The sequence below is a fragment of the Equus quagga genome, unplaced genomic scaffold (genome assembly GCF_021613505.1).
Source record: "Equus quagga isolate Etosha38 unplaced genomic scaffold, UCLA_HA_Equagga_1.0 153_RagTag, whole genome shotgun sequence".
In the NCBI taxonomy this organism is placed as follows: domain Eukaryota; kingdom Metazoa; phylum Chordata; class Mammalia; order Perissodactyla; family Equidae; genus Equus; species Equus quagga.
Window position 1 is genome coordinate 4,114,711 of NW_025796915.1, and position 17,099 is coordinate 4,131,809.

The window sequence follows — 17,099 nt, forward strand, 5'->3', positions numbered from 1 at the left end:
AATAAAGTGGAATCAGTGAGCTTTATAAACCGTGCTGGTTAAAGTCAATTTATAGCTTTATTAGGTTAAGAATTTTGCTCATTAACGCCATGGCTTTACTTTTGTTACCCTCAAATCCCAGTGCTTAAACACAGACATACCTTTCTATATAGGCAATTATCCAGGACTAATTATACAATTTGTTTGAGGATCGTTCAGGCCCTCAATCTGTTTATCCTCCTAGACTGAAGTCAATTAGGTAGCCTGAGGTTATAAAAACAGCACTGGCTCAAGAATTAAGCAACTTGGGACTTCATCCCAGGTTCAGGAACCAGCTATGTTTGTTTCTTCAAGTTTCTTTCGCACTTCAAAAGAGAACTTTTCACAAAACGAGTAGTTAGCCAACAATCCACAGCTACAACGCCTCTGGGATTTGTAGCAGAGTTCCAGCTGAAGCCACATTCCCCTTGGGTAGCTCCCAGTGAGTGACAGAGCATGGTAAGGGTACCAGGGCCCGGTCATTTCTGTTCATTGAGGCATTCCTCTATGGGCAATCTATACAATGAAGTTCCCCACAGGGCTGCCAGAGACTCTCACAGCTGTATCATAGTCTGAGTCTCTTCCTACTGAATTTTCCTCCCTTCTTTCTGTCCTTTAACAGGCATCAGACCTGCATCAAGGTCTGTCCACTCCTGTTCCTCCTCCTCTTTATCCTACACAGAGGCTATCCTGCAATGAATCTCCCTCCTTTTTTACCCTATCTTGGCATCTGCTTCCCAGAGGACCTTAACTGACACACGGACATATCCTATTCTCCAATTCCAAGGTTTACTGAAATGTAGCTATCAGGTATTGCCAAGTTTACTAGAATAGTGACCGAGCATTTAACCAAGTTACAAACAGGCTTTTGCACTATAAAGGAATGTAGATTAGAAAGTCTCTTTAGACTAAAAATTTCACCTCCTTTAAGGTGCTCAGTGAAAATTAATTTGGTTTAACCAACTAACCAATATTCAACATGCGGAATCTATCAAAAATACTTACATAACTGTGTTGTCATCCACTAAGATATCACAACCATGAGCAGGGCACGAAATAGTCTGAAAAAGATTGAAATTTAAACTACGTCTTCAATCAACAAATATTTACTGAATGCTTACCATTGCCAGGCACTTTGCTAGGTTCTGAGGATACCTTAACATTCACAAGATCTTAACCATTCCTTTTCTGTTAAAAAAAAATGTATGTGCACGAATGTGTTTATCACCATAAGCTAATTAGAACTGCTGACCTGCATATTTGGTTTTTCAATCCAAAACTTGAAAGGCAAAAGCAAGAGATGACAGAATTGCCCAACAAGTTTAGTCTGATTTTACAAATATTAATGCCCACTGAGAAAACATTACCTAGACTGGATCTTTAACTGGAATGCCACATTGTAAATACAATAAAAAGACTCAATTATCTTTTAGTTGCTTTAATCTAGAAAACAGTTCCCCATGCAATTCATAATGCAGAATGCTTCACCTATATTTATGCAACTGTCTAAACACCAGAGGAAATTAAATAGCAACAAAAAAAATAAACAGGCAGCTTTACCTGTCCCATGCCTTCCTCCATTATTTTGGTAGTTAAATATTCACTCCAGCACTGCATACAAAATTTATGTCCACATTCAAGGCCAGTGAAATACTGTAACAAAAATAACACATGGACTTTTAAAAGATATTATCAAACAAATCACTATACATAGTGACACAATAAGGTTCTATGACGTCACATTTTTCGTACTGGCTATAATGTCCAACTTGACAAGACTAGTTGGGCCTCTAAAATGAAGTTCTAAGTAATTAAATCTAGAAATATAAATACAATGAACACAAAACATCTAATTAATGAGAAATGCATCCATGCTAGATACCTACAATTTTTTGGAAAGGCAGACAAGAAGAAGCTTGTATTAAATATAAGAATATGTCATGTACCAATAAGCATATGAAAAGATGAATATCCTTAGCCATCAGGAAAATGTAAATCAAACCCACAATGAGACACTACTTCACACCCACTAGGATAGCTATAATCCTATAAAAATACAGATAATCACAAGTGTTGGCAAGGATGTGGAGAAATTAGAACCCTTATGCACTGCTAGTGGGAATGTAAAATGGTGCCAGAATTTGGAAAACACTCTGGCAGTCCACTCATAGGTATATACCCCAAAGAAATGAAAACATATGTCCACACAAAAACTTGTACACAAATGTTCATAGCAGCATTATCCATACTAGCCCAAAAGTGGAAACAACCCAAATGTCTGTCAGCTGATGAATGGATAAACAAAATGTGGAATACTCATATAATGGAATATTATTTAGCCTTAAAGAGGAATAAAATATTGATATGTACTACAACATGGATAAACCTTGGAAATGGTATGCTAAGTGAAAGAAGCCAGTCACAAAAGAACACAGACTGTTTGATTCCATTTATATGAAAGGTCCAGAATAGGCAAATTCATAGAGAAAGAAAGTAGATTAGTGGTTCCCTAGGGCTGGAGGGCTTGGGGAGAAATGGGAAGTGACTGTAAAAGGATATGGGGTTTCTTTTCGCAGTTATGAAAATGTTCTCAAAGTAACAGTGGTAAGGACTGCACAACTCTGTGACTATACTAAAAACCACTTTAAACAGGTGAATTGTATGGTATGTGAATTGTATCTCACTAAAGCTATTATAAAAAAATATATCACACAAATATAGGACTTCATAGCGCTGCATGGAACACAGCTAACCTAGAAAATAAATAAAATACTATTGAAACCAAAAGACTTACTCAGCTAAGAATAATATAACATTTTGGTCTAATCTTCTATTACTTATATGATTTGAAATAATATTAATTTGAGGAATGGTTAAATGAAGTATTCTATATTCTATAATGGGATATTAACAAGTACTTTAAATAACATTAGAGAGTCTAGACTAGGATTATATTTCAAAAAGACAAATAATGGGCGCCAGCCCGGTGGTGCAGTGGTTAAGTTTGCATGTTCCGCTTCGGCGGCCCAGGGTTCACCGGTCTGGATCCTGGCTGTGGACCTACACACTGCTTGTCAAGCCATGCTGTGGCAGGCGTCCCACATATAAAGTAGAGGAAGATGGGCATGGAGGTTAGCTCAGGGCCAGTCTTCCTCAGCAAAAAAGAGGAGGATTGGCAGCAGATGTTAGCTCAGGGCTCATCTTGCTCAAAAAAAAAAAAAAAAGACAAATAATGGTTGACACATTTTAGTTTAAGAATATTTTACAATATTTACCACTTTATTATTTTAAGTGAATAAGTAATAGAGGCTCATGGTTAAAAACAACTATTTAACAGTATGAGATTATGCTGAAAAAATAAGGCTCCCTCATCCTCATTCTTGTCCTATACTTCTCTACCCAGAAGTAATCATTATTTTCCAACATCTTACATATTCTTCCAGAGATGTTCTAATGTACACAGGTGCACGCACACACACAGTAAGAGTACCAGATACTCTCTTCTGCATCTTGGATTTCTTTACTATTATTATTTAACAGATTTCTGATGTGGTTTTACATTGGTACACATGGGTCCACCTCTTTTTACAGTCTGTATGAAGGTACCACAATTTATTTAAACAGTCTACTATTAAATGGACATTTAGACTACCTTTTTCCTACTATGCTACTGCATTGACCATATATACATCTTTGTGATCATATGAACGTATCTTAGGACAAATTTTTAAAGGTGAAATTATAACAGGTATACATTTACAATTTGATAGGTTATTTACCAAGCTTTGTTCAAAGAAGTTGTAGCAATGTATACTGTTCAAGAGAATTTGGTCCCTCACACCCATGCCAACATAGTTTATTTTCCAAATCCTTGATCTTTGCCAGTCTAACAGGTGAAAATGAACAAACTTCATTAGCTTTCATTTTAATTTCTTTTATTATGAGTGAAGTTTAAACTCTGAAAAAAGATTTAAGGCTGTATATTTCTTTTTCTGTGTACTCTGTCCACCTATTGTACTCATTTTTCCACTTGATCTTTTCTTAATGATTTAGTGGGAATTTTCACTTATTTAGGAAATTGGCTGTTTTTAAGTGTGGAAAATGTTTTCTCCCAGTTTCAATTCTGAATGCTCATGTTTCGCTGCCACGCAGAAGCTTTTTATTTCTATGTAGCAAAATGTATTAGCTTTAAAACTGATGGCTTCTAAATTAATTAACTTTGATATAAAGCATTAGGTAGAAATCTAAGTTTCCACTCCAGATGGCTACCAAGTTGTTCCAACACCAGTTACTGAATAATCCACCTTAATTGAAATGCCTCCTCTATAACACACTCAATTCTCCTCATGCATATTTTACTCTATCCTGTTCCACTGCACTGCCTACTCTTGTATTTGGTAGGACTAATCCTCCCCAACTCCATCAATTTATTCTTCTTTTTCAATATTTTACTATTACTCTATTCCCAAATATTCAAGTCATCCTTTTATCGCCCTTTGTATTTAAAGTTTTCTTCATATAGATTCACATTTCTTGCCAAATTTATTCCTAGTTCTTTTATTCTTTTTGTGACTCTTATAAGTGGGATTTTTTTATTCTATTACATTTTCTAACTAGCAGTTATCTGAAATATACTTATGAAATTTCTGATGTTGCTTATGATATTACATGCAAATAAATAGGATACAAAATTCTATATTGTAGCATATCAACATAAAAAAATGCCTAGAAGCAGCCATGGAAGAAAATGTGTCAGAGTCCTGAGACTGGTTTTTAGACCAAATGACATGGAAAATATTTATGAAGTTTAAAATATGGTGCTATTCAGATTGACAACGATTCTAACTCATTCACAAAGCAAGTGAAGGTAAATATTTGGGAAATCAGTACTCTTGTCCATTAAAAAAAAGATCTGGGAAACAAAAAAATCTATTCTCTGGGGGCCGGCCCCATGGCCGAGTGGTTAAGTTCACGGGCTCAGTGGCCCAGGGTTTCACCGGTTCGGATCCTGGGCGGGGACGTGGCACCACTCATCAGGCTACGTTGAGGCAGTGTCCCACATGCTACAACTAGAATATACAGCTATGTACTGGGAGGATATGGGGAGAAAAAGCAGGAAAAAAAAAAAAGAAGAAGAAAAAGAATATTGGCAACAGTTGTTAGCTCAGGTGCCAATCTTTAAAAAAAAAAAATCTATTCTCATTAGTCCCCACTAGTGGAGGAGATCTGGCACTAACTTGTTGCCAGATCACTAATGGAGGGTATTTGATTTTCAGTTATAATGAGAAGTGGCATTCTGTAAAGAAAAAACATAGCAGAGTAATAATACTAACAACGCTACAATGTTTTATTCATAACTTAAAACCACACACACATCCTCATGTGCTTTATTCTTTTTTTCAAATAAGAATCCTAAAGACTAAGAGATTAGGGTCACAATGGTTACTAAGTGATCACTATAAGTAACATCTCTATCTTTAGGACTTCTAGACCAGAGCACTCTTATGAGATAAAGCAAAAAAAAAGAAAGCTTTCTATACTTTAAAGGCTTCTTTTTGATAATTTTTCTGATTGATAAGACTAAACAAGATAAATTAGAAAAACAAATCACACATGCATGTCTGAAGATCATGCAAAAACTAATCTATGGTATAAAGACATTCATTGTGCTCAAGAGTTGTGTCATTATCACAGATATATCTGAGTATCTTCCAGTCTGTCTTCATTTCCCTTTCCCTCCTCCTCCTTTGACATATCTGTTCCCTTACTGCCTTGTGCTTATTACCTACCTGGCTCCGTGGGCCTTTCCCTGACAAACGGAATCAGATTATCTATTCATCAAACTTATCCCTGTTTACGTCATAAATAAATCTAACCAAGAATACACTAAAAATATATGAAATACTACCTACAAGAGAAATTAATGGTCCTGAAGAAAAAGAACTGAAAGAATAAAACACACTCTTCAAAGTTTCATTTATTGCCACCATTTTACACACAGAGCAACTAATGTCAAACAGAAGTGACAACATTAAGAATTATCTTTCCTCCATCAGAAGTTGCCCATATAATCTCTAAAGCTGAAGCCATTTTGCTTATAAAAACTGAGAAAACACTCAGGGCATCAGTTCTCTCCTCTGTAAAATGGAATGAGTTAAAGAGGAAGATAGGGTTGGACTTAGATCAGTGTTTTCAGTGTTCCCAGGAGCGCCAAGATTCAGAGGTGTGTCAGGGATGGACTACCCTCACAATCTTGAACTTTGCATGTATCTATTTAACATATCTTAATCTTAGAAAATATAAATTATTCACTTCATAAAAATGAGACACTGTAGCCAAAGCTGTATTTCCTAGTAGAATGAGGTGTTAGTACAGCTAGATCTTACGCTTTTATTCAAAACTGTCATAAAATGAGCAACTGTTGCCAGGATTAAGAAACCCCTGAATTGGCCACAACACAAGCAGGGCAAGGGTCGGGAGCAGCAGGGACAGGGAGGAATCTATGAACTTAAAAAGTGCTCCAAAGTCTCTGGAAGTTGTTTTTAAAGAAGAGACCACCCAGGATAGTTAACCCCAAAGTGTTATCTAAGCTACCAGAAGCATTTATTTAAAAACTTGTCTTTATGTGGCACTGTATAAAGCTAAAGGTGCTTTCTAGAAAGATAAAGGTATTCAAGATACACGTTAATAAAAGGCAAGTATTCCTGTTTGAAGAGATTAGTGGATACTGAAATGCAGAAGTTAAACAATATAAGTAAAGAAATTACTCATCCAATTAACAAAGCTTCAATGAAGAATCTCAGGTGAATTTACTGCAAAACTGAAGAGGTTAAAATTATCCTTCTATATTAGTCTAAGAACTATAAGAAGTCCTAATTTCATCATGATTATATTTTTCATAACACCTGGCAGTTTCCATAACTCTTGAACTTACTTTTCAATCCACATCTCTGTTTGCTTTCTTGTCCTGTCACTTACTTAGCAAAACTTTCTTTAAAAAAGTGATTTGTTTGTATTTATTGCCTCCACTTTCTTTCCCTCCTTCAAGTCAATGAATCTTCAGTCCATGCAGTGTCGTTTTGCCTCTTACCACACTACTTAAAATAACTTTTCAAGATCATCAGTAAACTTCTTGTTGTTAATTCCAAATTTACTTTTCAATTCTTTTCTCTGAAGCTTTTAGCACTGTTTACCATTCTTGGAAGTGCATTCTCTTCCTTCGGCTTCTGTATTGCTCAATTTTCCTGGTTCCCCTAACTAACACACCTTGAGAGGTTAGTTCAAATGTCAATTTCTATGGGAAGTCCTCCCTGATCCAAAACTGGGTTAGGTGTCTTTCCAACACATTCCCACAGTATTATGCCCTATCAAAGCATTTACTGTCCTTTTTGAATACATAATTTTACTTGTCTGCCTAGCCAACCTGTAAAATTATCTGAAGCAGGCATTATGACTTTATGCTCCATTGTATTTCTAATACTCAGAGTAGCGCCTGGTGTGTCGAGAGAATGAAGGAAGGAAGGAATGAGGGAATGAACAAACGGATAGTAGGTTCTCCATCATCGGTTACAAGTACAAGCAAAACTTACACCTCAAATCTCCAGTCATGATTTTCCATTCTAATTTGCTGAGACTGTTACACAATATCAAGTGCATTGAGAAAGTTCTAGGGGTATGTATAAGCAGCTAGCTTTAGTACTCAAATTACATTTAAGATTTAAACTAAGGAGGAGCTGGTTATAATAGAGCAGGAGGAGAAATGCCAAGGAGTAAGAAAACTTTGTATAATCTGAGACAAATTTCCTATTTGGGTCTTAGTATTACCTCACAGAAACATTTATAAACTGTAAACACTCTACAAATGTCAACTGGCAAACAGAATCTGCTAAAGAAAGATAATAAAATGGTCAAAACATGAATTTAATGTATTTTTAATAGTAGGCTAACTTTTTTAAGATACTCAAGTAAAGATTGTGATTTAAGGAGAGGGAAAGGACACAATTTTCAGGCTGGTAGAGATTTGAAAGAATATCTTGTTCAACTCATTTGAAAGATAAAAAAACTGAGACCCAGGGGCTGACCCGGTGGTGCAGCGGTTAAGTCCACACTTTCCGCTTCAGTGACCCGGCGTTCACCGGTTTGGATCCCAGGTATGGACCTATGCACCACTTGTTAAGCCATGCTGTGGCAGGCGTCCCACACATAAAGTAGAGGAAGATGGGCACAGAGGTTAGCTCAGGGTTAATCTTCCTCAAAAAAATAAATAAATAAATGAAATTTAAAGATCAAAAAATCAAACAAAAAACAAAACTGAGACCCAGTGAGATTAAATTATTTACTACCCAAATCCAAATAGCTAGTGTTATAGCTATGATCAAAACTTGAGAATTTGGGAAATTCAATTCAGCACTTTACCTACTGAATTATTTTAACTCACTGATTTTTCTATTTCTCGAAGAGTACTTAACTTTCTTTCAAAACCTCTTTTCTACTTACACACTTACACGAGAACAAATCCGTTCCCTTCAAATAGGCCTCTCTTTAGAGATATACATATAAAATTCTAAGATAAACAATGAAAAACCATCAATACATTAAAATATATAATAGTAGTGACAAAGACCTGGAATATAGTAATTATTAGAAAAGAGCTGCTTAACTATTAAAGCAGAGAATATGAACAAGATAATTAGAATTACTGTAGAATTACGTTATTTCTTAGATATTTTGAAACATCTTAAGAGGTGAATTCCAACTAACAATACATTTACGCCACAAATATAATTTTCCTATGGTTACTAATAAAGTAAGGCCTTCATAGGAAGATTATGTTTGATTTTTGGTCCTCCTTTCTGCTCCAATTCTGTCACCTTGCTAAAGAAACTGTCAAAATGGATCTATGTAAGTGAAAATCTTTTGTTATAAAGAATCCTGAAAGCTCCTTAACGAAGTAGTATGAAAGACATTTTATAAGTGTTTTGGATATGTATTAAAAAAAACTTAGTTTTAAGTCTATTTTAATTTGGATGGAAAATAATTCTATTCGCTGCCACCTATTACAGCATTCTCCCTTGGTGGCAAAACAAACTTGGAAAAGACTTAGGTGTGTAATGACAACATGGACAAGGTGTTGCTTTAAAAAGCAAATGGGGGAGAAGGCAGGGAAAACAAGCTCTTATTCTTTCTCTTCCTTTCCTTACCCTTAATATATTTATTGATAGGTTACTGCTTTACTACAATCCCAGACTCCCAGATCTTCCTTTGTTTAATAATGAAAGTTGATTTACCCTCTGAAATACAGAGTCAGAGCTAGCCTTAAACTACCAGATACTCACCGAGTTAGGGTAGTTCAAGTAGCAGATCTGACAAGGCATATCCTGTGCTGATGACCTTGTATTCATCTGGCGTGTTCGAGACTTTTTACTTGGATTAATTACATGACACTCAGCAAAGAGCTTCTCCAGGTTTCCATCAAAGTACCTGTATTATTTAAACAGAAAGGATGAGAGCCCAGCAATTGCACACTGTTAGAGCTCTCCAAAAACCTCATTTTCTACAGGGAAAACCAATGAGCTGAATTAAAATAAACCAAGATCATAACCTTTTTTGCTCAGAGGAAATGAGTTGTATGGCTACAAACTGTAGCAAATAGTGGTATATATGTATGAAAACAGATTGAGTTTTTGTTGCTATTTTGCTATTTTTACTGTTTTTATACTGGGAAGTTAAGCTATTAGTATTTTAACAGTACTACAACTAAAACTTCAAGATGAAATCTGTACTATCTCTAGTGGTTTTGAAAAGGCTAGGTTCTATGTTACACAAACGAATTAATTTTATTAACAATTTTAGTTATATCAGTTTAAATATAGTAGCAAGTAAACCACCTACAAATCATACCTTATCCCATAAATCATTTAAAAAATGAAATTATGATGTTTCATTCTACAAAATAGACTTGCTTTCTAAATATTCTTTTGAAATAATTTTTAATTTACTAGGAAAGGGGAGGAAGGAGGAAATGAAAAAGTATATTTTAAAACGTTTTGATATCAAATGATCTATATATTAGCTTTTATAAACTATGCTATGTATCTAAATATACAGAAGTAGTTTCACTATCTAAGATATCAAGAGCATGGTATACCAAGTATTATCTACAGTTTCAACTAAACTACAAACTTCTTGGCAGAGGATAGTGGTAAACACATTGTACAATATTTCCATTAATCTAGATGAGACATGGTTCCTGGTCTCCTGAAATATCTTAATATTCTAAAGGGAAAAGCAATAGACATAAAAACTTCCAATCTGGGAATCAATATAACCAGCAAAAATACTAATGCAGAATCTGGTCAATTACTTTTTAGTTTGTAAAGCCCAGGTTTCAATAACTACAATGTTCTCTACATATAAACAGGAGATTCTCAAGTTAAAAAATAATCGATACTCAAAAGAGATTTCTAACATTTCTAATAAAGGTCTTGTTCAGGTTTTGTGTCAAAGCACTTACTATATTTCTAGAAAATCACTCAAATGAGAACAAGACAAATCACTCTCCTAAGACTAATAAATATCTCTTTATAAATACTTTGACTACAATATGTTTCAATGAAATGATCAAATTATCAAAAGGTCAACATGTTATAAAAGGAGAACACATATGAAGTTAAAGTTGTCCCTGACGATTCAGCTCATCAAAATACATAGAGCAGAAAACCAAATGCTTTCCTACAAATTTTATCTCTCAGAAAAACTAAGATGCCAACTTTCATCTGAAAAATAGAAAGCATACAAAGCTAACATTAAATAGGAATAGGTAAACAAATTAAACACATTGTTTTTATAAAAAAATTCATGCTCACAAGAAAAGACAAACTTCTGTCATCCTTAACTTGACTACACAAAATTAGTGACTCTCAACACTTTGGTGAACACTCTAGACAGCATTCTATGCAAATAGACATGTGTCCATAATTTCATATAAATATCATACTCTAGAATTATAACTTGCTTTCTTCACTAAACAACATGTAACAGACAAGCTCTGTCAGTGAACATAGGTCCACATTTTTTTTTTTACTGTTGCATAATATTCCACTGTGGGTCCGTGCTATAATTTACTTAACCAACCTTATACTGAGGGGCATTTTAGATGTTCCGTAATAAACAATCCTAGATTAAAATCTTGGGCCATCTAATGGGGGGCAAATATCTAGACTTAACTTGCATTTCTTTATAAGTGAAGTTGAACACATTTTTCTGTGAAGATATTATTATTTTATGAGTTCAGCACAAAAACAGCTAGAGGAACCCTCTGCCTCACAGAATGCTTTCTTCCTCAGTTTCTAACTTGCCTTTCAATCTTGTTTAATACTGTTTAACTGCCACTTTCAATTTTTATGTAGGAAAATTTATCATCCAACCCTGTTGTGACTTCTGGATTTCATATCAAGCTTTAAAAGATCTCTATATGCAAAGAGTATAAAACTTCATCCATGATTTAGGCCTTTCCTTTAAACTGTTTCCACTAAAACTGTTGATTTCCATAGAAATTATTTTTGTGTAATAAGGAATAAAGCAGGGCTTCCAGTTCATTTTGATCCAAAAGGCTAACCACTTAATGAAGAGTGTTTCAACTGCCTGAAACACTTCTTCCTACTTTAGGTCTTAGCTTAAATCTCATTTCCTCAAATAAGTCTTCTTTGACAGTTCCTCCTCGCCAAATTAGGAAAGGTTCCCTTGTATTGCATCCTCACTGTACTTTGTACTACTGCACAAGATTTATCACATTACTGACTCTGTAATCACTATTTATTTTATCTTTTCTCTGCTAGAATGTAAACCCCACGAGGACTTTATCACTGCTGTAGCTCCAGGGTCTAGAAGAATCTTATTATAAGCATTCAATTTCTTTTTAAAGAGTAACTGACGTAAAGAGTAACTTGTTAAAGATAACTGATAGTTATAAATCTGAATTCCTTTGCTTTAGGCATATTTCTTAAAGATAGCAATACTGGAGTTCATAGCTTTTTTATTTATTCTGGAATGCACCAAAGACCTTTGAAATACTCACCTGGTAAACATAAGGGAGAGTTTAAGAATCCACTCATATTGTTGGGCATAGCAGGCCTAGAAATCTTTTTCTTTTATTAAGTTCCATTTTACAAGAAATGTAAAATTTTAAGATATGTTTTGTTTTTATTTTTACTTATTACACGGTCTGTCCCACCAATGACTCAGCAATGCTTATTTGGAAGATAGTGAAATCTAATTTATTTTTACAAAACATAACTTAAAATGAGTACTTACATCTATTTAATTTGTCAACTTAAAACAGTATCTTGATTGTCCTTATGTTATATGACCCTATACTTAACCTACTAGTTTTGGTTGGAACTTCCTGGAGCTTCTCCCAGTTGACTATTATTTTATACAATCTTTATACCAATTACATTATTTTTACATTATATAGTTTTCCTTTCAAGAATGATAAAAACCGCTTTTTGTTTCCTCAACTTGATTAGCCTAATTACTTAGACATAACTCAAATGTTCAAATGCATTCAAATACTCACTTGGTCAAATTTGCCCCAGCTTCCACCACCACCACCCACCCCCCCCCGAACCCCAATATTCTCTATATTGACAGTGCCCATTTTCTTCTGGTATATACTGTTATTGAAGTTTGCAGTCAAAATAATTTTTCTCATTTTATAATTTAAATCATTTTTCAGCTGGCATACACATAGGTTTTTTTCTTCAATCTTTAAGTTTAGTAGTTCTATAAGGTTTATCTTAGCATTTAACTTTCTTTTTTGAAATACCATTCAGGTAATTACTTCAGATCCTTTAGTTATTAAGACTGCCTTGCTTGATTTGTACACAGCCTTTGTTAATTTGTTAACCATGTTACCATCTGCTACTTCTTTCTTTGTCCTTTTCCTGTCTTACATCTCTATTTTTCCATAGTATGTATCTACACTATTTCTTGCCATTGCCAATGTGCTTTTAAGTTCTGCAAGATTACTACTTGTTGCTTCATCTTTTTCTTAGTTCTGTCAGCTTCCTTTTCATCGTGTTCTGTTGTTTTATCAGTTCATCTTTGATCACTCTTTTCATGGAGTCTAAGTTTAATTTCTTTAAAGGAACAAAGAAGGTTTTTTCTAATTCTGATAGTTTTACTAAAGACTAGTATGCTTAGAGTGACATCAGCATCATGGCGGAGTGATCTCTTGCCTTAGACTCTCCCTCCTGAGACACAGGAAAACAGACATTCATAAACCAAGAAAGGACATTCATACAACACAAAAGACATCTGAAAGACCCAGAAAGCCATACATCTGAAGGTGTAGATGCTGAACCCCCAGGAGGAAGTGGAAGGAGGTATGAGGATCTCCTCACCGTTCCCCAATGGTGGTGACCCAGGGGGCTCTCAGAAAAGAAGGGGGAGGACTGGCTGTCCAAGGGAACAGCTTTGCTCTCCAAATTCCCTCACAGATAGTGGGAAAGCCCCACACAGGGGTGGCTAAGCTACTGCAGGGTGTCTCCATCAAGCCAGCACTCCAGAACAGCAGACAGTGCAGACAGAGAGAGAACACCTCTGGGATCACACATGAAAGAAAGTGGCACTCCCCCATCCCAGCTCTCAGCCAGTCACCCAGAAAGCCCTATATACATATGAAAAGCAGCAGCTGTGAGCAACCAAACTGACAACTGTAGACGGGCCCTATCAGAGTAGATTTCAAAGGACAGGCACAGAAGCCAGGGCTCACTATGGGATCAGAATACACAGCTCCTGACCCTGCCCCCTCCCAGTGTCAGCAGGTGGAATCTGTGACAAGATACTGTCACTACACGAAGGCATAAATCCACGCCATCAAACAGTATGAAGAAATACATTGATATATACTCCAGACCAGAAGGAAAATGACAAGTGCCCAGAAATCAACCCTGAAGGCACAGAAATTTACAATCTAAATGACGGAGAATTCAAAATAACTATCATAAAAAAACTCAATGAGTTACAAGAAAATACAGATAGTTCAATGAAGTCAGGCTAAAATTAATGAACAGAGGGAATTCTTCACAAAAGAAACTGGAACTATTAAGAAAGATCAACCAGAAATACTGGAGATGAAAAACAATGGATAAGATAAAGAAAAATCTGGACTCCCTGAATGACAGAGCTGACATTATTGAGGACAGAATTAACAGTCTGGAGGAGAAGATATAGAAATGTTTCACATGGAGGAGGAGAGAGAACTAAGACTAGAAACAAATAAAGAAACTCTCTGAGAAATATCCAACTCCATCAGCAAATGCAACGTAAGGATTATAGAATTCCAGAGGGAGAAGAGTGGGAGAATGGAGCATAAAACTTGTTCAGAGAAATAATAACCTGAGAACTTCCCGAACCTGAGGAAGGAGCTGGAAATAAAAAAGAAGCTATATATCCTAATTATATCAATGTAAAAAGACCTTCTCCAAGGCATACAGTAGTAAAACTGGCAACAGTCAAGGACAAAGAAAAAATATTAAGGGCAGCAAGGCAGAAGAAAATAACTTACAAAGGAGCCCCTACAGGCTAGGAGAGGGTGGAACGATATATTCAAAATTCTGAAAGACAGAAACTTTCAGCCAAGAATACTCTATCCAGCAAAAATATCCTTCAGATATGATAGAGAAATAAAAACTCTCCCAGATAAGCACAATCTGAGGGAGTTCATCGCCACAAGACCCCATGTCCCACAAGAAATGACCAAGAAGGCCCTCACACCTCAAAGAAAAAAAAAAGGAAAAAGAAAAAGAAAGGGTTTACAAAGCCTTGAGAAAGGAGATAAACAGGCAGACAAAATCAGAAAACTGCAGCTCTCTATCAGAACAGGTTAACAAACAATATAACATTAAAAATAAAGGGAAAGAAAACATCAAAAATAATTCTAATCTCGTCATTTTAACCACAAACGCACAACACAAGATGAAATAAGCTGTGACAAGAACAACTTAGAAGGGGTAGAGGAAAGGGATGGAATTGGCTTAGACTAAGGAAATAAGAGGCTATCAGAAAATGGACTGTCTCATCTATGAGATTTTTTTATACAAACCTCATGGTAACCACTAAACAAATAATCAGAACAGAGACACAAATAATAAAGAGAAAACTGAGAAAACCATCACGGAGAACTACCAAACTGAACTGACAGTCCAAATACGCAGGACAAGAAACAAGGGAAACAAAGAACAAATGGGAAACGAGACCTAAAATGGCAGCATTAAGCCCTCAAACATCAACAATCACTCTAAATGTAAAGGGATCGAATTCTCCAATCCAAAAACAAAGAGTGGTGGGATGGATTAAAAAACAAGATCCAACAATATCCTGCCTCCAGGAAACACACCTCAGCTCTAAAGACAAACAGAAGCTCCGAGTGAAGGGATGGAAGATGATACTCCGAGCTAATGGCAAACAAAAGAAGGCAGGTGTTGCCATACTTATATCAGACAAAGTAGACTTCAAGATAAAATAGGTGTGGGCCAGCCCAGTCATGCAGCAGTTAAGTTCGCATGTTCCGCTTCTCAGCAGCCCGGGGTTCACCAGTTCAGATCCCGAGTGCGGACACGGCACCACTTGGCAAAAGCCATGCTGTGGTAGGCGTCCCACATATAAAGCAGAGGAAGATGGGCAGTAGTTAGCTCAGTGCTAAGCTTCCTCAAAAAAAAAAAAAAAAAAAGATAAAATAGGCAATGAGAGATAAAGAGGGTCAGTATATAATGATAAAAGAGACACTCGACTAAGACGACATTACACTTATATATGCACCCTACACAGGAGCATCAAAGTCCAAAAAGCAACTATTAATGAAACTAAAAGGAGATATTAACAACAACACAGTAATAGTAGGGACCTTAACACCTCACTTACATCAATGGATAGATCATACAGAAAGTCAACAAGGAAAACAGTGGAATTAAACAACCAACCAAACCAGACAGACTTAACAGATTAACAGAACACTCCATCTGAAACCAGTAAAACACACATTCTTCTCCAGTGCAGAGTATACTGGAATATACTCAAGGATAGACCACATGTTGGGAAACAATGCAAATTTAAGACTGAAATCATATCAAGTATCTTTCCGACCATAAAGCTATGAAACTAGAAATAGACTACAAGAAAAAAGCTGGGGGAGAAAGCCCCATGGGTGAGTGGTTAAGTTTGTGCAGTCTGCTTCAACGACCCAGGGTTTCCCTGGTTTGGATCCTGGGCGTGGAACTAGCACCACTCAAGCCATGCTGAGGCAGTGTCCCACATGCCACAACTAGAAGGACCTACCACTAGAATACACAACTATGTACTGGGGGGCTTTGGGGAGAAGAAGGAAAAATAAAATCTTAAAAAAAAAAATCTATTGTGGAAAACAAAAGAAAAAAGTGACAAATATGTGGAGACTAAACAACATGCTACTGAACCACCAATGGATCACTGAAGAAAAAAAGACTACTACGCTCAAGAATATGGGTAGATTCTTAACTCTCCATACTTTGTTTACCTGGTCATTATTTGAAGGTTCCTGCATTTTGCTGGCTTTTATGTACATTCTTGTGACAAACAGGCCAAAACGAAGAGAGTGATTCAATGTGAAGCACTGCAGTTCAGGCACCTTGTTTAACAAGTTACAACATCTTTCTCTCTGCTTCACTGACTTTGGTAAACAGTTGCAAAGCTTATCTTAGGACACTGTGGCCTTCCTTTCTTACAACTCTTGCCCCTTCTTTTGAGAAAACTATACCGATGAAAATAAAAATGGAATGGCAGTGTGGTTTTCCTGTAGTCCAGCCTCTCCTCAGTGAGGGAAGAGCACAATTAGAGTATCGTGACCCCACGTCTCACATGGCCTAGATTTCTCTAGATTAAGATTGTCAGAAGAGGGGCCGGCCTGGTGGTGCAGCAGTTAAGTGCACACGTTCCGCTGTGGCGCCCCGGAGTTTGCCGGCTCGGATCCCTGGTGCGGACATGGCACCACGTGGCAAGCCATGCTGTGGCAGGCGTCCCACATATAAAGTAGAGGAAGAAGG

General features: G+C 36.2%; 1 protein-coding gene across 2 annotated transcripts in view; it reads right to left on the reverse strand.

The window, feature by feature from the left end:
- Nucleotides 1–17,099, reverse strand: part of LOC124233093 (Bardet-Biedl syndrome 4 protein-like) — a 188,414-nt gene that overhangs the window by 108,136 nt on the left and 63,179 nt on the right. For both annotated transcript variants that reach the window (XM_046650201.1, XM_046650202.1), the window contains 3 exons: nucleotides 9,354–9,498; nucleotides 1,579–1,671; nucleotides 1,024–1,079 (listed from right to left, as the gene is read on the reverse strand). In XM_046650201.1, the coding sequence (XP_046506157.1) occupies nucleotides 1,024–1,079; nucleotides 1,579–1,671; nucleotides 9,354–9,498 (294 nt within the window). The remainder of the gene's footprint in view (nucleotides 1–1,023; nucleotides 1,080–1,578; nucleotides 1,672–9,353; nucleotides 9,499–17,099) is intronic.